Below are 22,898 nucleotides of genomic sequence, written 5' to 3'. Positions count from 1 at the left end.
TTTAAAAACATATTAATAGAATTAAACTAAAAGTATATCTAAAATAACTTAGAAAAATATTTTTTAAAAAAACTATTTTTATTTAAACACTTTTAATTAAAAACACAAATGTGATTTAAAACTTTTTTTTTTTTTGTTAAAAAAGTAGTTGTATTTACAAGTTTATTTGGTTTATCATATATCCTAAAAATATTTTTATTCTAATTTTTTTATTATTGTAGCGTCGACTAGAAGTTGGTTGATGGTTGTTGGAGATTATCAACAATATCAAATATGGTGTTTGAAAGTTGATCGACCAATTTCCCAACCTTTGAAATAAATACGTCCTTATAAATATTTTGAATCCTAATCCCAACTAAAACTAAACCTTGTCTTAAACAAATTAGCAAAAGATTTATTCATTAAATAGTTTTAATATAATTATGATACTTTGACACTCTTTTTGAACATTCATTCATTTGGGGACATTTTGTGTAAATACTTTTAATACTTTGGGACATTTTTTACCAAATATTATTTGACGGACATTTTTTACCAAATATAATTTGATAAAAAAATCTTCTTTATTAAAATATTAATTTATTTCAATTTGAAGTTCGCGTATTATGATTACAAAATATGTTATTTTTCAAATTAATTAAAGTGACAAAAGTCCATTAAATTTTATTTCAAAATTAAATATATAGATAATATTCAACTTATTAAATGAACAACATAATTAACAAATTTTAAAAAAATCACATGTCAATCTCTATAAAATAAGTTATATTATAAATTTTATAATACATGCATCCCATGTAATAATAAACTAATTTATATAAAATGGCAGGATGTATAATTTGAATTATGTTTTTAAAAACAGTATTTTATGTATCTAAATATATGTGTAACAAAAAAAAACACAATCCAAGATAACTAATATTTATCTTACACACTTATACTTCGTACCATAATAATCTATACCAAAATACAAATCACAATAACTCAAACTATAATAGTATGCACCACAAATACAAACTATAATAACACACAACCACATTCCAATTCTATTAATTAAATATCTAATAATATCATTGAGATAAAAAACGGCGTTTCTAAATATCTCGCATACTTTATAGTATGCGTTCCAAAAGCTCCTAAGAGGTAACTAAGAGAAACTCCAACCCTATATATTGTAGAGTTAAATACTAAATGTTCTAATTTAGACGCCATGGTATACTTAGCTCAATACTATAGCAGTATCCGTATTTTCACGAACGTTAATTCTGATAAGGGGGGTGAGTGTATTTACCACAAAAACGAGTCCTAAGGAGCACTCGACACCAGCCCACGAGTTTTCCACAATAAAGTCTAAATTTGGGTGATTAAATTTTATACCGAAGTGATATTCTAACAAAAAAGGGGAAAAAACCCCATTTGTCCATCCGGTCAAGTCGACGGACAAAATTAAAGAAGTCAAGTCAACATACCAGTCCGGCCTTCCGATCAAGGCACTAGCCATCGGGTCATAGACACGTGTCGACGGTAAGCGGCAGCAAGGTCTTACATCTCACGCCCATTTTATCACGCGCCGCCGTCCTTTGGCAACCGACTATGGGAACTAAAAGGAGGGGAGCAAAAGCACGTGCCAAAGCGCGCGTGATGGAAGGAAAAGGAAAAAACGATGAATACGAGGCCCAATAAATGAAGCCCAAAGAGAAAATTAAAAAGAGAGAAAAAGGAGAAAAGAAAAAGAAAAAGAAAAAGAAATGGCATTTTTGGTAATTTATTAAAAGTCTAGACCCTAAAATTGCAATTTCAATAGACCTTTTATAAACCCTTCACTTTTCGGTTTCCCTTCAACCAAATCTCCCACGAAACTATCTTCCATTTACACAAAGGAAATAAACAAAGCTCAGAGCAAGTCTTCTTCTCTCAGAACACACTGAAAAACCAAGGTACTATTTCTGTGAAAAGCCTTGTAACTTCATGTTTTTCCATGTCAAAAAAGTGTTAAACTGAGTTTTTTCGTGTTTCTTTTTCTTTAGACATATGATTGTGTGTATATGAAGAACTTTTGATACAAGTGTCGTTGGTTTTAATGGGGAAAGGAAGACCAAGAGCTGTGGAAAAGGGGGTAATAGGGCAGAATTTGAGTGTATGTTCATCAACTTCATTGAACATACCATCTGGGCCTGTGTATCATCCAACTGAAGATGAATTTAGAGACCCATTGGAGTATATATATAAGATCAGACCCGAGGCTGAGCCGTATGGGATTTGTAGGATAGTGCCTCCCAAGAACTGGAAACCTCCATTTGCATTGAAATTAGATTCTTTTACATTTCCCACAAAAACACAGGCCATTCATCAATTGCAGGTTAGACCTGCTGCCTGTGATTCAGAGACTTTTGAGCTTGAATATAATAGGTTTTTGGATGATCATTTTGGAAAAAAGATGAAGAAGAAGGTGGTTTTTGAGGGAGAGGAGTTGGATTTGTGCAAGTTATTTAATGCAGCGAAGCGTTATGGTGGGTATGATAAAGTTGTTAAGGAGAAGAGGTGGGGTGAGGTTTTTAGGTTTGTTAGATCAACAAAGAAGATTTCGGAATGTGCTAAGCATGTGCTGTGTCAATTATACCGGGAACATCTATACGATTACGAGAATTATTATAATAAATTGAATAAGGATGTCACGAAGGGTTCAAAAAGGAAAATACAAGACGAGAAGCTCAGTGAATGCTTGGCCGAATTTTCAACATCTAAAAGGAGGCGGCAGAACACTGACGATGGCAGAGCCAGCATCTCAAAGTTAAAAGAAGAAGAGAATAATGATCAGATTTGCGAGCAATGTAAAAGTGGGTTGCATGGTGAAGTGATGCTTCTATGCGATAGGTGTGACAAGGGGTGGCACATATATTGTCTCTCACCTCCCTTGAAGCAAGTCCCACCTGGGAACTGGTACTGTTTAGATTGCTTGAATTCCGAGAAGGACAGTTTTGGATTTGTCCCTGGCAAATGTTTCTCCCTGGAAGCATTTAAGCGTATGGATTATAGGGCCAAGAAGAAATGGTTTGGCTCAGGGTCTGCTTCTAGAATGCAAATCGAGAAGAAATTTTGGGAAATTGTGGAAGGTTCATTTGGTGAAGTTGAAGTTAAATATGGCAGTGACTTGGACACATCGATTTATGGCAGTGGCTTTCCTCGTGAAAATGTTCAGAGACCAGAATCAATTGATGCTAAGGCTTGGGATGAATATTGCAATAGTCCGTGGAATCTCAATAACTTGCCCAAATTGAAAGGGTCCATGCTTAGAGCCATTCGTCACAATATTACTGGTGTTATGGTTCCCTGGTTGTATATTGGAATGCTATTTTCATCGTTCTGCTGGCATTTTGAAGATCATTGTTTCTATTCAATGAATTACCTACACTGGTATGTAACTATTTTCGCCCCCTCTCACTCCCTCAAATGCTTAGAATTTCAACTTGAGTGATCAATTCTTTCCTACACTGTTCTTTTCTTCTATTTAGGCCTTCCTATTACATAAGCTGCAGACATCAAGTTTAATTTTCAGGACAGAAGTAATGTACCTTCACTAGTTAAAATTTGGAGTATGCAAGGATGCACTGGGCCACACTTAAGTGTGTTTAAACCAATGTGCTTGTCATTGCATGCACAAACTATCTTGATATGTATCAGGGTATGAAAGGCTTCTATCACGTACTTTTATCATCTGAAAAAAAAAAAACTTAATGCTGGTTGTGGAATTTTTCATTTATCTTTCAGATGTCATGTGGCTAAGTTTTCAGTAACTTTAATTTTACTGTCACTTCCATTTCGATTCCCCTTTTTTGAACCCGTTATGTGACAACTTTTAATTGATGAAATGAGAAGAGAGACTAATGCTCAATAGATACAAAACTCCATAGAGGAGAAAAAAGTAAATAACAGATAATTCATCAATCAAACTATAACTAGAAAATCTCCAAAAACAGAAAATACTAGATATAAAGAGAACAAAAGTTGAACAAATAAGGAAAAAGGAAGGCTGGCCAATTGAGACTGACATCTTGAGAAGAGTATCCGACAAAGGTTGTAGTAAAGGAGCACCAAAGAGAGGGGTTGAGATGAGCTGAGGCAAAAGTATCTGAATTGGAACAACACTTTTCTTAATAAATTACCTCGTTCTCTTCCATCCAAAAACCTGTTAGCAAAGCTTGTACAACATTGATCCAAATAATGTGTGGCCTCATTGAAAGAGAGGGACCCTCAAGTAGCTGAAGCACATTGTTTTCGAGACTTAAGTAGAAAACCCATGAAAATTGGAAGAAATTAAGAAGCTTGCTCCAACAATTGTAAGAGAAAGGACAGGTAAAAAACACAGGGTTTTAGTTTCCACATTCAAATGGCATAAGAAACAAATTGCCGGTTGGAGACACGAAGTAGCTAATTTTATATTGATATTTTATCGATTTTTCCATTAGTATATCGTTAAATTAAATCTTGATATCGATATTGACATCAATACTTTAATCCCATCAAATGCATTGAAGTTTGATATATATTTTAACCTATAGGCTTATATTGTTGTAGAAATGAGCTTCTTGTTGCCATTTGAGCGTAGCTCAATGTATTAGATACCAATTATTTTCCAAATTTCGACGATTTGATCTTTTACTCCTAAAAACGCTGTACTATAAAACAAAGTAAGAAAAAAAGGAGAAGTGCTTTCCACTATGGGGCAGTGCTTGTATTCCGTTGCTTATTTCTCCATCCATGGAGAAAAACAAGTTTTGTTGTCCTGGTATGTTCTTGGTATTTTTCCATTGCATATATTTTCCATGCTTGTGGGGCTTGGGGTTACGTATAGCCGTATAGGGAATCTTACGGAGCAAACAAGGCCTTGTTTGCTAATTGGCTATGGCGCTTTCCTCGAGATTTGACATGTGGTATGAGGTTATTGTGACTCTCGATTAAATATGGACCCTATTCCTTTGAATGATTATCAAAGGGAGGCTTTGAGGAGGGCTCCCTTTCTTTTTTTGATTGTTTGTTGGTTATTGAGAGATGGGGTGATTACTTATTTTGGGAGATAAGTTGTTGGGGAATAGTCTTTCTACTCTTTGTTTTCTTGTCCTTACCATTTGTCTAACTCAAAATTTTACTTCATGGCTTTTATCGTCTTATCTTTTAGAAGCTTTTCTTCTATCTCCTTTGGTCTTAGTCTGCCCCTTTTCGACATAGAGGCTAATCATATTTGGGCCGTCTGGCTTTAATTGGCGATTTTGCTATTTTGGGGGAGGAGAGGTTGTTTGTGGGGTCCTAATGACATGTTTTCCTATTGCTCTTTATCTTTTTGCTGTCGAGTGAGTTGTTCTTCTTTGAGTTCTCCCATCTTATCCTTGCTTTGGAATATTAAAATCTCGAGGATGATTAATTTTTTTTGTTTGACAAGTACTCCGAGACAGAGTTAATACTTCGGATTGTGTTCAAAGGTTTTCGCCCAAGTAGATAGGGCTTAGTGTTGTATCCTTTGTCAGGAAGAGGCCGAGGACCTGAATCATCTCCTATGGTCTTGTCGGTACATTGGACCAATGAGAAGTGGGTTCTTCAGGACGTTCACACTTGTTTGGTTTGGATGGATAGTTGAAGGTTTAAGGAGTTTCTTCCCTCAGGTTAATGAAAAGAGTTGCTGGTTGTGGTTTGCTTGTCTTTGTGCTATTATGTCATGGCTTTGGGAGAGAGAAACATTATGATTTTTAGAGAGGTTGAAAGACCTGTGAGGAAAGTGCAGTGCCTTGTTGGATCCCATGGCTCCCTTTGGTTCCCTGTGACTACAGGTTTTTGTAATTATTCTTTAGGCCTTGACTTGCTCAATTGGAACTCTTTTATAGGTTAGTGGGGTTTTTCGTGAGTTTCTTTCCCTCTCTTCTTTTTTGTACTTGCCTTGTATTCTTTTATTTTGTCTCAACAGCTTGGGCTTTTACCTTAAAAAATAGTTTTCATGTTTGTATGATTCTATTTGTCTTTTCTACATTTATTATCTGGGTTGATGTTTGAACTGGAATTTTATTTCTCCAGCCATTAGATACTTTGTTTCTATGGTACTGTATCACCATACATATTCTATATGTGATTGGGAAGGTTTTAGGTTATTGTTTATTGGAGATATATTTCTCACGTTTGACTTTTCAGGGGTGACCCAAAATGCTGGTATAGTGTACCTGGTAGTGAAGCTACTGCTTTTGAGAAGGTAACGACTATATTCTCTTAGATTTAAATGCTTCTAGATTTTGTTCTGTGTATCTTCTTTTTGCAGTCATGTAATGGAATAGATGCCATAGTTTTTTTCCCTTAGTACTGCTTGTTTGTTTATTAATCTTGTCTTTATTTTCTTCTATCCCCTAGTATGCTGGAACTTTATCGTAGACTTGAGTATCAATAGTCATTGTGATTCTTTTAGTATCTGCATGATTTCTTCTGTATTTCTTCATGCTGATATAACATATTGATTTATATGCCATATATTTATGAAATATTAATTAGATTTGTTTAATGTTTGGTTCACTTCAACATTCTGCGCTGTTCAGAATGATGATTATATGTATTTTCCTAGTGGAGATTTTTCACTATGAACCTGCATCTCTTTACTGTCATGAGAGTCACTTTGTTAGTTCTTCAGCAGTCTAATATTAACACAAAATTTAAAATATGGAAAGCTCTTGAGATAAAGTCATTTTCTGTTCCTCTCTCTCTAACAAATCATTTTGTTTTATGTAATTTAATAAAATTGATATAGGTATTCATTTTTTAAGTCTTTAAATATTGTTTTTCTTTTAAAAGTTAAAAAGAAAGCGCTAGTCACCTTGCTCCACAATCTTTTTAGCATAGGATTTTTATTTCTTATCAATTAAGATATATGTGAAATTGACCAACATCCTTAACATGATTGTAGGTTATGCGGAACAGCCTTCCTGATCTTTTTGATGCACAACCTGATTTACTTTTTCAACTTGTTACCATGTTGAATCCATCCGTCTTGCAACAAAATGGCGTACCCGTTTATACAGTACAGCAGGTTGGAAATAAAAGAAGGCAGTGTGTATAAAGTAGACTTGTTCTTGGATTTGTTACATTTATTTGATATGATTTTATTCTTCTTTCTTTTTAATCGCCTTTTCGTATATTCAATTGGTTTCTTTTACATCATTTTAAAATGACTTGTTTGCATTTCCAGGAGCCTGGAAATTTTGTTGTGACCTTCCCTAGATCTTTCCATGGGGGTTTTAATCTTGGTATGCTCATCTGGTTTGATTTATTTAACTAAAACAATCTGATGGCTGGTTTAGCAACGAATTTTAGGTTTACTGACCGTTCCCTTAATTATTTTCAGGATTAAATTGTGCTGAGGCCGTAAATTTTGCTCCTGCTGATTGGATGCCTTATGGTGGGTTTGGAGAAGAGTTGTATCAGCTTTATCACAAACCTGCTGTTTTTTCTCACGAGGAGCTTATCTGTGTGATAGCAAAGGTTGAAAAGTTTAAGATGTTTATTTATTGATACTTCTTAACTTGTTAGCCATCAATATCACTGTTGTGAGGTTGAAGCTTAGTTTTATGGTATCATATTCATTGTCTCAATTTATTCTACTTTATGCAGACGGACTGCAGTGACCGAGTGTCTCCTTACCTAAAGAAAGAGCTACTTAGGATTTATTCTAAGGAGAAAAGTTGGAGGGAACAACTTTGGAAAAATGGTGTAATAAGATCTTCTCCATTGCCTTCTCGAAAGTGTCCTGAATATATTAGTACGGAGGAGGTATCATATTATGATCTCATATTTGTGTCACTATAGAAGAAGCTTGTTTCTAATGGGGTTTTTTTGGCGTTATTTGTTACAGGATCCAACATGCGTTATATGTAAGAAGTACCTTTATCTTTCAGCTATAAGTTGCCGCTGTAGGAGATCTGCTTTTGTATGTTTGGAGGTGTGTGGACCAATGGGCTTCTCATTTCAAAGTTTTATTATTAGAAAATTTTATTTTTTGGAGTGTCTCTTACTCTTTAGGCATCTTTTGAAATCTATGCTCAAACAGAAAATCGTTGAAAGTGATTATCCTAAAACCCGAGTCAAAGAGTAGACCCAAGAAAAGAACCAAGTTTTATACGTTTGTAAATATACCTTCTTTAGTTGTTTCCTCAGAGTTAGATTATTATATTTTTCTTTTCCCATATCTTTTTTACTATTAGCGAAGTTTCCGTACTCGTTCACTCTCCTCTCTTTAACGCTAGGGCTGTAAAATTCTGTTGATTGTAAAGTAAGAGTTGAATTTCTCTCATTGCAAAAAAATGTAGTAGAAACAGGCTAGTATTTTGAACTTGTTATTTACTGTACTACAAGTTCAAGTGACTTCAAACGGCCAAATAGGATGACATTGTATAGGTGTAGCATCCTCAATTTCAAAGTTAAGAGATTCAATTTACTCAATGTTGTGTTCTTATCTAAAAGTATATGCTATATTGTCTAAATTTTGGTACTTTTACTTGGCTTGGAGAGTTGTTGTGATTGATGTGTAAAGGATCTTGTGCTTATGTTGATATGTTTCTTCCCTACTGGCAGCACTGGCAACACCTTTGTGAATGCAAGTACAGCAGGCGGCGTCTTTTGTATCGTTATACACTCGCTGAACTATATGATTTGATTGGTATAATTGATAGATGTGGTTCTGGGGATACAACAAAAAGTAAGGATTTTCGACAAGCAGGCTTATGCTACACTGAACGATGTACTTTGACAAAAAAGGTTTGAGTGTTCCATTATTTTATTTCCAAATTGCTACATATTTGTGAGTGCTTGAGGAGGCATCGTGCCCTTCTCTTTCTTCCTTCATTATCCTCTCTCATCTTACTGTGTTTAGTTTTAGCAATTTCAACTATTTTAGGTAATAAAAATACGGGTACTTGAAATCTGGTTGTTAGGCCTTTTTCTTGATTGAAAGTAAAAGTTGTTATTTATTAAGGGTAGGGTTTTTGTAGGTATTCTCTTGGTACAGTCTGGGAGCAACTGTTAATTCTCATTGTCTTTGAATCTTTAAGACATTTTAAATCTAGTATCGACTAAGTTTTTATTTTTATTTTAAGAGGAAAAAAACGACTTTGATTGAAAATGAAGGAAAGACTATAAATGGGAAAAACAACAGATGGCTGGCAGAAAAGGAGACCCGGTCCAAAGGGAACCAAAAGAACAAAAAAAGAAAAAGGAAAAAACACCATAGGATTCCTGAAAAGATGCAAAGAACACCGCTTCCCAAAAAAACACTCCTATATCATGAGGGTGGGGGAAATACCACTGCATCATACCTTTGCACGACCTATTGTGAGCTAAGTGAATAATAAAAGAAAACTTCATAAATCACCGTAGTAAACCATAAATCCCATAAATATGGTTTCGACCTTTGCAGTCTTCTTACACCCTATGACCACTAAGAATCAACTATCAAGCATAGCAGAGGACAAAAAGTAGGTGTGAGAAGACATAATCACAAAAGGTTGATAGTCAAAAACAATTTATTGTGGTCGGATATGTGTGGCCATGTCTCAATCAAAAATATGAAAGTAGGTGGGGTTAGCATCAGTCTCTCATAAAAAGGAGAAGGGGTAGCATCAATGGTGAAGTAAAAACTAGAAAACTTGGAAACCTATGTTAGCATTGGGACGTGTGGTTACTTGGTGAAGGTTTTTGGAAAGAACAGAAGTAGGATTAAAGGACAGAAGATGGTCATAAATTTGTAACCTTTTGTTATTCTTCAAAAACCAAATGCCAGTTTTTTAGTCTCTCCACTCTCTCATCTGTCCTCTTATTCAGTTTTTTAGTCACTTGCATATTGGGTTGAGAAGTAGGTTTGATAGTCTATCTTTTGATACAGTAGTAACTAGTAAGACATCCTCTAAACAGTTCAAATTGAAGCAATCTGAACATGTTACGTTTATTAAGAGATACAATATCTTCATACATACTTCATCCTACTTGATGGGCTATAAGAAAAAAAAACTTAAGCATAATTTTCTCTATGAAAGCTTAGTTTCTTACCCCCTCTCTCTATATATAACTATATAAGCAAAGGTAAAATATTGTAAGGCCACCCATCATCCATCAGTATAGGAGAAGGGACAAGAATGTAATTGAGGGTGAAAGTTAGTTGTACATGAGAGTGAGGAACGCAGCTATTATGTAATGCAGGTGAGGGGACTGCGAGAGAGGTTGAAGGGTATTTTGGGAAAGGAAAGGGTAGTATAAGTAGCTGAGGTTTTACTTCTATTTTCTTGAGGTTCGAATTACTATTGGAATTCTCACAGTGAGAGGAGTGTATTGCGTTAGGGATTTTTCTTCATTCAATAATACAAATATCTGCTTGAACATGAGTAGGCTAATGGTATGAACTCAGGAAGCTCTGATCCTTGTTGTCAAGATGAATAAAAATAAGCTAAAGTTTAGAAAAAAATGAGTTTGAGAGTAGCTCAATTATGAATTTATTCTTCTTCTTCTTCTTCTTCTTCTTCTTCTTCTTCTTCTTCTTCTTCTTCTTCTTCTCTCTTTTGTACATTTCATAATAATTAGTATTAATAAACTACAGGCTTATGGACTTCTTAGAACTGTGAGATTAATTAACCTTTATTCTCTAAGTTATATTGTGCTAAGATCTGTCTATTTAGATGCCATAGCGAATTGTTTTGATTGAAAGAAATTTAGGAATGAGTGGACTATCTTGGTCATCTGTCTTGCAATTTAAAACCAGCAAAATACTTGATACATGTAGGTGAAAGGTGGTCGTGTCACTCTGTCTCAACTTGCAGAAAAATGGTTACTGCATTCAAAAAAGGTTCTTCAAGATCCATTCTCAAATGAGGCATGTGTTAAGGCTTTGAGAGAAGCCGAGCAATTTCTTTGGGCTGGTCATGAAATGGATCACGTATGTGAACTCCTTCATGGTTATCTTTTTCTCAGACTTGCATGCAGCATATTGTTATAATTTACATTTCTCTTGGACTATTTAATAGGTCCGTGATGTTGTAAGAAACTTGGATGAAACTCAAAAGTGGGTTCAAGGCATTGGAGATTCCCTTTCTAAAATCGAAGCGTGGTCATGTGATCATTCTGGAAGTTCTGAGAAAATTTGCTTGGATCATGTAAACAATTTGTTGAGTCTACCCTCAATATCGTGTAACCATCCTGGGTATCTTAAGTTGAAGGTTGGTACAATCTTGCCAGACTTGTTACTTTATTCCTATGAGGCCCCATCTGCTAATCGCTAATTTTGGCATAAAATCTGATTTCTTACAGGATCATGTTGAAGAAGCAAAGATTTTGATACAAGATATTGATAACGCCTTATCAACATGCCCCGATGTAACTACATTTTGGCTTCATTGCTTGATGTTCTCTATTTTTTAATTGTGTACTTTTAAATTGTTTATTTAGTGTCTTTCTATTTTGGATTGTTTATCCCAATGTTATGCCCTTTTTATTCCATGAAATTAATGTTCCTTATTTTAGAAACTCTCACTTCAGGTTTCTGAATGGGAAATTTTGTACTCAAGAGTGTGTTCCTTTCCAATCCATATAGAAGAAAGTGAGAAGTTATCAGAAAACATATCAATAGCGAAGGTACTCTTATTATCTTTTGGTACCATTTCCTTACATATGGTTCCATATGTTTTGAATAAATCTATTCTTGACCTAAGATCTTCAAGTATGTGAATATTGTTTATGGAAAACACTCTACTTTGGTAAGTGAAAATGGGAACAAACTGAGACAGTTGAACAACTGAAAAAATTCTTTTTCCTTTCATACAGGAACACAATTGGTTATAACCTTCATCAGTTGTTTCAAGATATTTGTCTTAACTGGAGTGGTTTTATTTCTTCATTGTAACTAAGCTAGTTTGTCTTTTGTCTATTGCTTTCATAGTTTCATCTTGTAATCGGATATGATGAGGGTGCTATGAGGGTGTCAACTTGGTTGAGATGCCTAGATGCACTTATTGATCCCTAGATTTCTAGATTTATATGTTCATTTTGTATCATTGAATTTTGAACTTTGTATCTCGATCAATAGTTTCTTTTTCATTATATCTATGAAAAGTTTACTACCTCTTCAAAAAGAAAATCTTCATCCATGCTTTCCTATTAAAATTGTTTGGTAATAAAGGATCAATTAGTTTTTCTGGGTCTCCTTTTTTTGGGTTTGTATTTTTGTAATTTCTTGTATATGCCTTCATTTTGCTCATTGGAAGCTCAGTTTCTTAAAAAAGAAATGGTATGGTACTTGCAACTTTGCTTTTGTTTATTATCAAGAAAAAATAATAAAAGAGTCTCCTTTTCAAAAAAAAGTATTATCAAGATGAACTTTATTTTTTGGATTGTGCTTTTGCCTCCACTTATTTATGTTCTAATATGCTTACTTGTGGTATATTAGTCTTGCATAGAAAGTGTCAGAGAAATTTTGGAAAAACAGCCTACTGCTCTTGAGCTTGAGGTTCTTTACAAGTTGAAGTCTAAGGTGATTTGACCATCTATTAGTTTCCTCACAAATTTGTATGCTCTGGATTTTGATGGGTATCGTATGTATTCATATATATCAGAAAATTGTATTTATCAAAATACCTGGTTTAATGTTAAGTAGATCTTGGAACTCGGAATCCAGCTTCCGGAGACAGAAATGGTGCTGGATTTAACAAGGCAAGCTGAACTACATCGTTCTAGATGTGCAGAAATTATTAATGGTCCCATGAACTTGAAGGTTAAGTTTGTAATTGTCATTCCCTTTTCTCCTCAATTTGATATTTGGTAATCTAAGACATAAATTTCACTGAATTACGCCTTGCAGACTGTCGAACTATTCCTTCAAGAATCTAACGGTTTTGCTGTTAATATACCTGAACTGAAACTAATAAGACAGTATCATGATGATGTTGTCAAATGGCATGCTCGTCTTAATGCTGTTCTGGTTAATGTTCATGAACGGGAGGATCAACATACTGTAATAGAAGAATTAAATTGCATCCTGAGAGATGGATTATCATTGACAATAAAAGGTTTGTTCATGCACTAACTCTTTTATGTCCATGCTATCTTTCTGTTAGGGAAACCATCCATTTTATATGTTTAAGCCTAACGCTAATGTGGTTGATCTTCTGTTTCATGGACTTTGGGGGAGACAGTTGATGATGTACCTATAGTTGAGGTTGAGTTGAAGAAGGCTTCTGCCAGGGAAAAAGCTCAAAAGGTGATTTAGGGTTACTCTTAAAACATTTGGGAATGTAATTGTCTGTGTTTATGTGATGTTAATCATTAATCATTTAATGATCCTCTCTTCAATTTTACAATCATCTTCTTGAAGTTATGTTTCCTCGTGACTCGACTTTGATGCAGTTACAGGTTACCAAGGTTACCATGGAATTCCTACAGAAATTGATGAATGAGGCTGTAGAGTACGTGTTTGTAGTATACATTTTTTTAATCAATAACATAAAATGTTGGTTATCCATATATGTAAATTCTTGAGTTACCTCTTCTCCAGGTTAGAAATTGATAAGGAAAAATTGTTTGCTGATATTCGTGGAGTTCTCGATTCAGCAATGAGTTGGGAAAAGAGAGCTATGAATTTTCTAGCGCATGGGGCTGAGTTATCTGATTTTGAAGAGATTATAAGGTTTCCAGTATTTCTCTCGTTAATAAATAATAATAATAATAAACAAAAGCTCTGAAGATTTATGTGTTATTCTACCTTATGCAAACTATCACATGTTTGAATTCTGTGCATGTCTTAGGTCTTCTGAAGGTTTATGTGTTATTCTACCTTCGCTTCATGATGTCAAGAATGAAGTATCCCTGGCCAAGTCTTGGCTAAATATTTCAAAACCTTTCTTAGAGTCTGTTCTCCCTTCGCCATCTGCACCAAGATCGCAGCTCAACATTGAAACACTAAAGGTTTTTGTCATCTATATTCGTATGGTACCTGGAGCCTAGACTTTGATATTTAACACACTCCAATCTTGCAGGAGTTGGTTTCTCAGTCAAAATTCCATAAGGTCGCTTTGGAAGAAAGCAGAGTGCTTGCTGCGGTCCTGAGAAAATGCGAGGATTGGAAAGATGGAGCAAACTCTTTATTGCAAGAAATTGATAATCTTTGGAATGTGGATGATATAGGGGATGGACTGAGCAATTGTCTTATTCTTAAGATTAAACAATTAGTTGATAGAATCAATGCTATTATTACAGCCGGTATATCTCTTGGTTATGACTTCTGTGAGATTTCCCGACTTCAAAGTGCTTGTTCTACACTCATGTGGTGCAATAAAGTTCTTTCTCTTTGCGATGCTATTCCTTCTTATCAGGTAGACTTAAAAGCTTGTCGGAAGTATGTTGTATTCCTTTCTTTTTATTGTTATTATTATTTTATGGATATGATGAGGAAGCTCAGGGGGTCAACCTAATTGAAATGTTCGGGTGTGTTCCTTATTCCTAGGTCTCTTTGTTTGTACTCATGATATTCATTTGTACTTTTCTTTTTTATGAGGAACACTTCTAAAGTGTGTTGAGGCAAGGAGCATTAGATTGAATTTGCAATCCATTTGACTGAAGAGGTTATAATATTGTGGCAGGATGTTGAGAGCTTGATGAAGGTTGAAGAGGATACTTCTTGTTTTTTTGTCTCTGGTGTTTTGTGGAGCTTATTGCTGGAAGGCGTCAAATGGCTGAAACAAGCCTTAGAGGTGATTCCTGGAACGTGCAATTCTAAACAAAGAAAGTTGAGCGATGCTGAGGAATTGCTTTCCAACTCTGAGGTATTTTTACAGCTCAACTTCTAAAATATAAGGCCTCGTTTGATGACCATTTAGTTATTGAAAATGATACCTATTTTCTCTCAATTTCTTGTAGTGTTCTACACCTTTTTTTTAAGTGAAATAGTTGAATGCCAAATTTTAAGAACGAGAACTTTTAGTTTTAAAAATTGACTTGGTTTTTTAATACATTAGTAAAAATTAAATAATCAAGCAACAAGTCTAAAGGTGAGAAGGATATTTATAGGCTTAATTTTTAAAAAACAAAAAATGTTTACCAAATGGGACCTAACTTTTTCGCCTTCTGTTTGTTGATACAAGCTTAGTTCAATGGATATGACATTGATTGTCATCCCGAAGGTCAATGGTTCAATTATCCGCCCCTAAAATTGTTGAACAGTATAAACATTTTTTTAATTACGTTTTTAGATTTTTATGTTTGTTCTGTCCTTAGAGGTTTGAATGTCTTCTACTTGCAGAGCATCAGAATCAACTTCTCAGCCATGAAAGGTCAACTTGTAAATGCTATTCAGAAGCACAAGTGATTTTTCTGATCCTCTGACTTGTGAATTTCTGTTTTTGTTGTACGGACATATTTATTTTCCTGCATCCTGTAAAGCTTTTTTTTTCCTTGCCTTCTAACCTCTCCGTAGAAATTTGCAAGCCTTATTAAAACTTCAGAAGTTCAAAATCCTACGTCCATAAATTCAATAGTCGAAGACACTGAATTTTTTTGGAGTTTTCTTTAGGATGTAGGCATTTTGCACTATAATTTGTAAAATGCTTCATTATAACTCTTCATTAATTCTTCGTAACTTTCAAAATTGATAATTGTTCAGAAATTAACCCAAATTGGTGAAACTGCACTGCGTGTATGTCTATGGTTGTTAAGTTGTAGCATGACCTTAGATCTTATCTATGGCTATTGTTGATTTGTGCCTTTTGTGGTATTCTCTCTACACATAGGTTGTGGCAGGAAGAAGTACGCCAATTTTTCATTATGGAGCGTGCTGAACGGTCGTGGGCTCTGTTATTAAAACTTAAGGTATGTTACGTTATTTTGCTTGTTTCTTCTACTGGGATTAAATAGATGTATATCATCTTGTACTTTTGAACATTCAGGAAGAAGGAGACATTGTTGCCTTCAATTGTTCAGAGCGAAATTTAATCTTTTCCGAAGCTGAAAAGATTGAAAGGTGGAAGAAACAAATGGAGGAAATCATGAAGACGTCTTTTGGGGATGGAAATTCTCTGCTCGGTTGTCTAGGAGAGGTTCTGATGAAATAATACTTCCTTTACTGAAAACTGACAATAAAGATCTTTTGAATGAATGTCTAATATCAGTTTTGTCATGCAGATAAAGAAATCACTGGATAGAGCCCTATACATATATGAGAAACCGTTGCTCTACGCCGGTCAGAACTTATGTGTTTGTTGCTCTAGCGGTTCACAGGACCAGCATCTTTTTGCTTGCTCAGTATGTGAAGAAAGGTAATGTTAATTTTACTTTGCCAAAATGTTTGAACCTAAAATATTCTAGATATTTTTCTATATCTAACAAGTTGAAAACTCCAAAATTTTTAGTATATACATACTTGAAAGCTCCAAAGAACAATATGGTAACTAAACATTATAGATGATCTTGGAAACAGCTACCATTTGCAGTGCCTAGGGAAAGCAAGAGAAAAAGCAAGCAATACCGATGTCTTTATATGCCCTTATTGCTATAGCTCGAGGGGTGCACTATCAATTGATAAAAGTGGAGGTCCCTTGGTATGATTCTCTCTCTCACTCACTCTTTTTCTAGATTGTGTATACCATCCTTTTTTGCAATGTCGTTATATTTGTCTTGTATTTTTCTTGTTGCAGAGATATTTAGCAAATCGTCCTGAACTAGAAATGCTCACTAAGCTTAATTCTGATGCTGTGAACTTCTGTGTCTGGTAACCACTTTTTTCCCATGTTATTCAGCTTATATATTGATTAATTAATTTTGTAATCTTTTTTTATTCTTTTAGATAAGAAACATTTTCATTGATAAAATGAAATAGGGAAAGCCCCAAATGCCTAAAGGTGATTACAAAAGTAGTGCCAATTAGAAACAAGAAAGGAGAGACCATAGTTCTCGAAAGGGTGCCCAATTTTGGACCAATAAAAAGCCATAGACAAAACAATGTCCCAAAAAGAAGTAAAAGAGGATGTAGAGTCCTGAAAAAGCCACTTATTATGCTCGGTCCATAAGGTCCAAAAGAAAGCACGAACAATAGCCAACCAAATTTTTTTTTGCATCCCAAGAAAGGGTGACCCACTAAAAAGGATTCAAGGATGTCCTTTATATTATTTGAACGAGTGATCGACCACCCAAAGGCATCCAAGAAGTTCAAGAAATAAGTGGACAAAATACGAAGTATAGGGACAAAATATGTAGTATAAACAATATTTATCTGCAGGAAGTTGTATATCTTTCTAAATTGATGCTTAGACAAAACTTGATTGAGATATTCGATGTAGACTTGAAGTTGAATTGTATTCTACTGCCACCCAAAGGCATCCAAGATAGTTAATTTTTAATCTTTGTGTTCTTAAAGGGGTTTAAGTTGAATCTTTATATAATTGATTCAGATTAACTGTAGTTGCCCTCTTTATTTATTATTATCTATATCTGTTTCGTATCCAAAAAACATTTATTATTATTAAATATGGGTAATCTTAAAAACTATTGTAATAGTTCATAAAATAGTAGAATTTTTTAAGATAAGTCAGTTTCTTTTGATTCCTTTTGGACTGTGGTACGGCACATAGCTTCTTGGTGGAGTACTAATTACACCAAATACTATTGAGTCTTTTTATGATTTTTAACAATTGAAAGCATCTCTTGGGGAGGGATCCCTCGACTAGGCTGTTTCCTTTGCTTGTCTCAATGAAATTTTCTGTTTCTTATAAAAAAGTACATAAACAATTTTACCTGCTAAGTATTTGCTGATTCCGTTTGATTGGGTGAATCTACTAAAGAGGGTCTTAATTGTAGACCCTGTTATATCTACTCAACAAACTTGAAATATGTTTGTTGAACAAGAAATTTTGGACCAATCACAAATTGCCAATCATTTACCAAATTAACGGCGAAAAATACAAATAATTGAATTTGGAACTAATTAAAAGTTGACATATGTTCCAAATTGAAATTTAAGACATAAATATGCTTTCATCTGTTAGATTAAGTTAATTATTTTAGTCCAATTAAATATTATTTATTTGGGCTAAAGTTCAATTGAGCCCAAAAATAAGTTTAATTTAACCCAAATACTAAATATGACCTAAATCCTTGTTGTTAAGGCCATGGGTTTGATCCATGGACCAACAGAGCCCAAACCCATAAATCCCACCAGATAGAGGAGTTCTTCTCAGTTGAAAAACATTCAAATAAAGCGTAGACATTCAACCAAGAGAGAATCAAAGGATCAAATACTAGAGAACGAACCACATTGCATCATAATCAATATCAACACAAGTTCAACTCCGCAAAGCATATTTCTCCCGATACCATGTGTGAACAATGTTACCTTATTTTATAAGCCTTAATGGTAGTACTGTTCAATTCTATTTCTTCCTAATTCTAGATTAATGAAATCTTTTTCACCTCATTTAAAAATAGAAAATAGAAGGTTGCATCTATCCTCTCCTTTCTTTCCCCACCCTGAATGGTGCTAATTAAAGGTAAACATAATTTCTAGTAATTGAATTGTTTTGAAGTTCAAGAAATAAGTTGACAAAATACGAAGTATAGGGACAAAATATGTAGTATAAACAATATTTATCTGCAGGAAGTTGGATATCTTCCTAAATTGATGCTCAGACAAAACTTAATTGAGATATTCCGCAATGTAGACTTGAATGTTGAATTGTATTCTAGTGCTAAAATATTTTTCTTTGATCTCTCGAGAGTAGATACGTGCAAATGTAATTCACATATCATTTTAAATAGAGGTTTCTCTACGTGTTTCTTTATGATGCAACCGTGTGAATGTTAATATGTCTTGTGAAAACCAATTTCTTGATGCTTAGTCTTAAATTATTTTCAGGTTGGAAGAGGAGGATGTATTAAAGCAACTGATAGAGCAGGCTTTAGTATGCAAATCTCACTTGGCAGAAGCCTTGGACTTCTCATCACGTTGTAATGATAAAGATTTTAGTGTTGCTTGCAAGAGGTTAACTGTAGTGTTAAAGGTTGGGTGATTCTTTTTCCTTTTAAATTATTCATACTGCTCAATATTTGTGAAGTTCCAAGAAACATGGAGAGCAGAAAACAAATACTACATGGGTGTAATTTTTTAAATGATTGTAGTTCACTGTCACAGGCTATGGACGTTGCAGGCATTAACGATCATGAAGGTAAGCGTGGCCTTGAAATGGAACTATTGAGGAACTCGTGGAGATTTAGAGTCAAGGAAGCTCTTGAAGGTTCTGAAAAACCAACAATGCAACAGGTCCTGGAGCTTCTCGAAGAGGTATTTCCAGTTTTTATGGATTTTAAATCATGATATATAAATATTGTGTACAACTGGGTTGGGCTTTCAAACCACAAACCTTGTGGTTACTAACACGTTCATATGCCTAGGTATGCTTGTTTAGGCTCCAGTTTCTACGGTTTATTGGAGCATTCTAAAACTTGTTGCTGTTGGCAAGTTTGGTGCTTTTAAATTGCACTGCGTATGATAAATATGAGATAGCTAGATGGTGAGAAAATCTTATTTACTCACCTTTGAAACTTAGCAATTATGAAAACAGTGTGTTGGTGAACAACTCAATACATAACGTGGTTGAAAACAAAGTTTGGGATTTTAGACTACACTTCTTCTCAGCTGAAAGGCCGAGAATTGTATAGCAATTTACATTTTATCACTGTTGGAGTTCAAAGTTCCTACTTGACTTGCAGCGATTTTAGAAATCCTTTATAAATTTTAATTTAAAGATACAATTTTTAGAATCGCCCCAAATACATTGGGTGAGTGCGTGTCTCTCTAATGGGCTTGGTGAGATGCTGTTAACTGCTCAACATTTCTCTAAGCAGATCTATAGTTCATTAAGCTATGATGCACATGCATGCACTTTACAAGCATGGCAAATGAAATGAATCCTTATTCGATCAATCATGGTTTTTAGCTTATTTTCTCATCTTCTAATATTTTTATTTGTTGGGAAAATGGGAAAATAGTCCTTCATGCCATTTTTATTTTGGCCAAACTGGACGAAAGATAATTATGATGGCAAGAGTATCTGTTATGTAAAATTCTGAATACTGACTTCAGTAACATGTGACAGGGATCTGTGATAAGCATTCTGCCGGAAGATTGCTACAGACGGAAGCTTTCGGAAGTGAAGATTGTTTGCTCAAAGTGGAGAAGTCTTGCAAGGAAGGTCCGTGAAATGTTGATATGTTTGTGTTCTCCCCACCTTGTCTTCTTAGACTTTATCATCTTTTGTTCTCTACAGATTTCAGCCGACTGTGGGGCCCTTGAATTGGAGAAAGTTTTTGAATTGATCGAAGAGGGTGAAAATTTACCTGCATACCTTGAGAGGGAGCTCAAGGTATCAGCTATTCATTCTGGCAACCTCTTCTTCATATTTGAAAGGAGATAAAAGAGAACATGTATCCCTTTTTTTTTTTAAAATGAGAGAATATGTGTCTATTGGTGCTTAGTTCATTTATCTTATGTGTGCAGTTATTAAGAAATCGAAGTATGCTTTATTGCATTTGCCGCAAGCCAAATGATCGCAGGCCAATGCTTGCTTGTGATATTTGTGAAGAATGGTATCACTTTGATTGTGTCAAGATAAAGTCTACTCCCAAGGTATACATTTGCCCTGCTTGCAAACCGCAAGTTGACAATAAAATGTTGATTCAGCTATCTACGGAATATGAAAGGTAAGAGTTCTGACCATGTCAAATTTCTTCATCAATTTTAATTTCAAGTATTTTCAAGAAATAATTTTATCGAAAATTTGAGATTACAAAATATGGGGAGACCCAATTCAATGAAGTTACAAAAAACCTCACCATTTGGGATATAGGTGAAGAAAAGTTATCGGGTTTAAATATAGGAGAGACCATTTACACCAAGGCAACTAAAAAAACTATTGAAAAGGGTTTGTTATCTTTGAAGACGCTTTGATTTCTCATGATCAGAAAGAAAAAGACCCTTTGGTTTCTTTCGTTCCATAAGCTCTAACAAAATTCGTCCAGAGCTCTAACAAACTATCGAAGTTTGTATTTGATGTTTTCTTGGTTTTCAATGTATCTCTGTTTGAAAAGTCTTGCTCTTTCTTTTTAAACCCTGCCATAGGGGGGAGTATTAGGGAAATGTTTGACTGCTGAGTCTCTGAGCAATTCTTTTCAATCTGAACAGTCTTGAACTGGCTCAATTAAATCAAGCCATGTTGTGTGCCAATAGTGTTTGTTCAATAATTTGACCGTTTGTTGGTTGGTTTTATCGTCTGACTTTTAACAGTGAAACTGGTGCAAAATTCGTGGAGCCAAAGACCCCTTCTCCTCAACACACGAAGCGGAGATCGAAACCGAAGAAAACAAAGCGAAACTTAGTTCGAAGTGTGACGGATTGCTATAGAGAATTCAGGTCCTCAAGTGGAATGGAATGCTTATGGTGGCAAAATAGGAAGCCTTTTAGGAGAGTAACCAGAAGGAGAGCAGAATTTGGAAGTCTTTCTCCATTTTCCCTCATAAAACAATAATCAAGATACATGGAGGTAGGTAGTTTAACCAAAAGTCATTCAATTGATTCAATTGTTCATATGATCAATTTACCTTTCAGCTCAATAATATGAAAGGGGAAATTTTTAATATGCTGTTCAGTCAATTTTTTTTCCAGCTCTAGTCCCAGATGATGGGATATATGGTTATGGTTAGTGAAAATAGTTTAGACAGGTATCAAATAAATGAGTTATAATTTGTATATATTTCTTGAAATTTTCGCTAGCCCATGATAGTCTTGAATTTATGTTTATGAAAGAAGTGAATAGTAAAGGCCTTATTATTTTCTTAAGGGTCACTTTTCCCGAAACTTCAAATTTTTTTTTTTTTTTGACCCCTTACAAATATAGATAGTGTGATGATTCAAATGAACAAAATTTGAAATAGTTTATTTTAGTTTATAATTTGACAAGTACCAAGCTTACAGTAATTCAATTGTATTTTGTCATTGTCTTATGGTATTAACTCTTGGTATTGTAGGTTCAATTTTTCATACTCCACGTTTGTTGTAATATAAAAAACATTCAAAGATTGATGGTTCAATTACGCATTCTTGTGAAAAAAAAAAGTGGTTTCTCAAACTAGAAAGATCATATAAAATACTATAATTTTTATAGTTGAAAATAAATTAGGTAGGTTTTATAATGTTTAGAATTTGAAAGGCCACCCAATTTTCAATTATTTGATGCCAAATTAATTCCAACTACATTTTTAGTTCGACCATTATAGGGTGAGGATTGAGTGGTTGAATTTGAAAGGGTAAGTGGTAACCATATTCACAGTTGATTTAGTGAGCAAAAGTGTAATAAAAAGTTCGAACATTTGAATGTTGTTATACTTATGGAATATGTATAATAATAAAAGCAATGTATTATTTAAAATAAAATTTATCATGAAAATATGATATATTGAAATACCCAAATTTAGACTCATAGGTGAGTTTGATAGACTAAAACATCGAGTAGATTGATCAAATACAATTGAGCCAAAGTTTATTGATCGAAGATAAAGATGAGTTTGATTGACGTCGTTTTGAAAAAAATCCAAACCAATAATTTTTTAAAGAAATTTAAAAGTTTAAATTGACCTAAATCGAATGATGAGTTGATTGACCAACAGTCGGTTTGTACTCTTTCGTGGTTGGAGTCGATTTGAATATTTACTAAATCGATCATAGTAAGTTTGGTGGCAGTTTGGTTGGAGAATTAATTTCGAACTATTGATGCTCACTCCTATTTAAACTTCTAATGATCGAGAGAAAATTTTAAATAACTTTTAGGACAAATATCAATTTATACTCTTGA

General features: G+C 34.3%; 1 protein-coding gene across 7 annotated transcripts; it reads left to right on the top strand.

Moving 5' to 3' along the window:
• Nucleotides 1-1,274: 1,274 nt before the first annotated feature.
• On the top strand, nucleotides 1,275-21,886 carry LOC103482743 (lysine-specific demethylase JMJ17). Of its 7 annotated transcripts, none has more exons than XM_008439039.3 (34): nucleotides 1,294-1,937; nucleotides 2,028-3,414; nucleotides 6,178-6,235; nucleotides 6,938-7,060; nucleotides 7,220-7,277; nucleotides 7,376-7,512; nucleotides 7,642-7,800; nucleotides 7,883-7,969; nucleotides 8,602-8,784; nucleotides 10,799-10,951; nucleotides 11,040-11,231; nucleotides 11,323-11,388; nucleotides 11,536-11,646; nucleotides 12,458-12,541; nucleotides 12,665-12,781; nucleotides 12,869-13,076; nucleotides 13,203-13,267; nucleotides 13,420-13,472; nucleotides 13,562-13,693; nucleotides 13,812-13,971; nucleotides 14,043-14,378; nucleotides 14,646-14,828; nucleotides 15,305-15,366; nucleotides 15,792-15,870; nucleotides 15,948-16,097; nucleotides 16,183-16,316; nucleotides 16,478-16,598; nucleotides 16,695-16,768; nucleotides 18,908-19,052; nucleotides 19,184-19,333; nucleotides 20,148-20,243; nucleotides 20,319-20,414; nucleotides 20,549-20,751; nucleotides 21,335-21,886. In XM_008439039.3, exons 2-34 carry the CDS (start codon nucleotides 2,081-2,083, stop codon nucleotides 21,573-21,575), a joined length of 5,550 nt encoding a protein of 1,849 aa, XP_008437261.1. In that variant the 5' UTR covers nucleotides 1,294-1,937; nucleotides 2,028-2,080; the 3' UTR covers nucleotides 21,576-21,886. The 7 variants fall into 7 exon arrangements, 5 of the variants coding, with proteins under 5 accessions (XP_050945817.1, XP_008437261.1, XP_008437260.1 ...); XM_008439038.3 differs by having other exon boundaries at nucleotides 1,295-1,937; nucleotides 13,414-13,472; XM_008439040.3 differs by having other exon boundaries at nucleotides 1,296-1,937; nucleotides 11,551-11,646; nucleotides 13,414-13,472.
• The last annotated feature ends 1,012 nt before the right edge of the window (nucleotides 21,887-22,898 follow it).

This window comes from Cucumis melo, chromosome 9 (genome assembly GCF_025177605.1).
Source record: "Cucumis melo cultivar AY chromosome 9, USDA_Cmelo_AY_1.0, whole genome shotgun sequence".
NCBI lineage: Eukaryota > Viridiplantae > Streptophyta > Magnoliopsida > Cucurbitales > Cucurbitaceae > Cucumis > Cucumis melo.
Note: the sequence above shows the minus strand (reverse complement) of the source record. Positions and strands in the feature narration are given on the sequence as shown.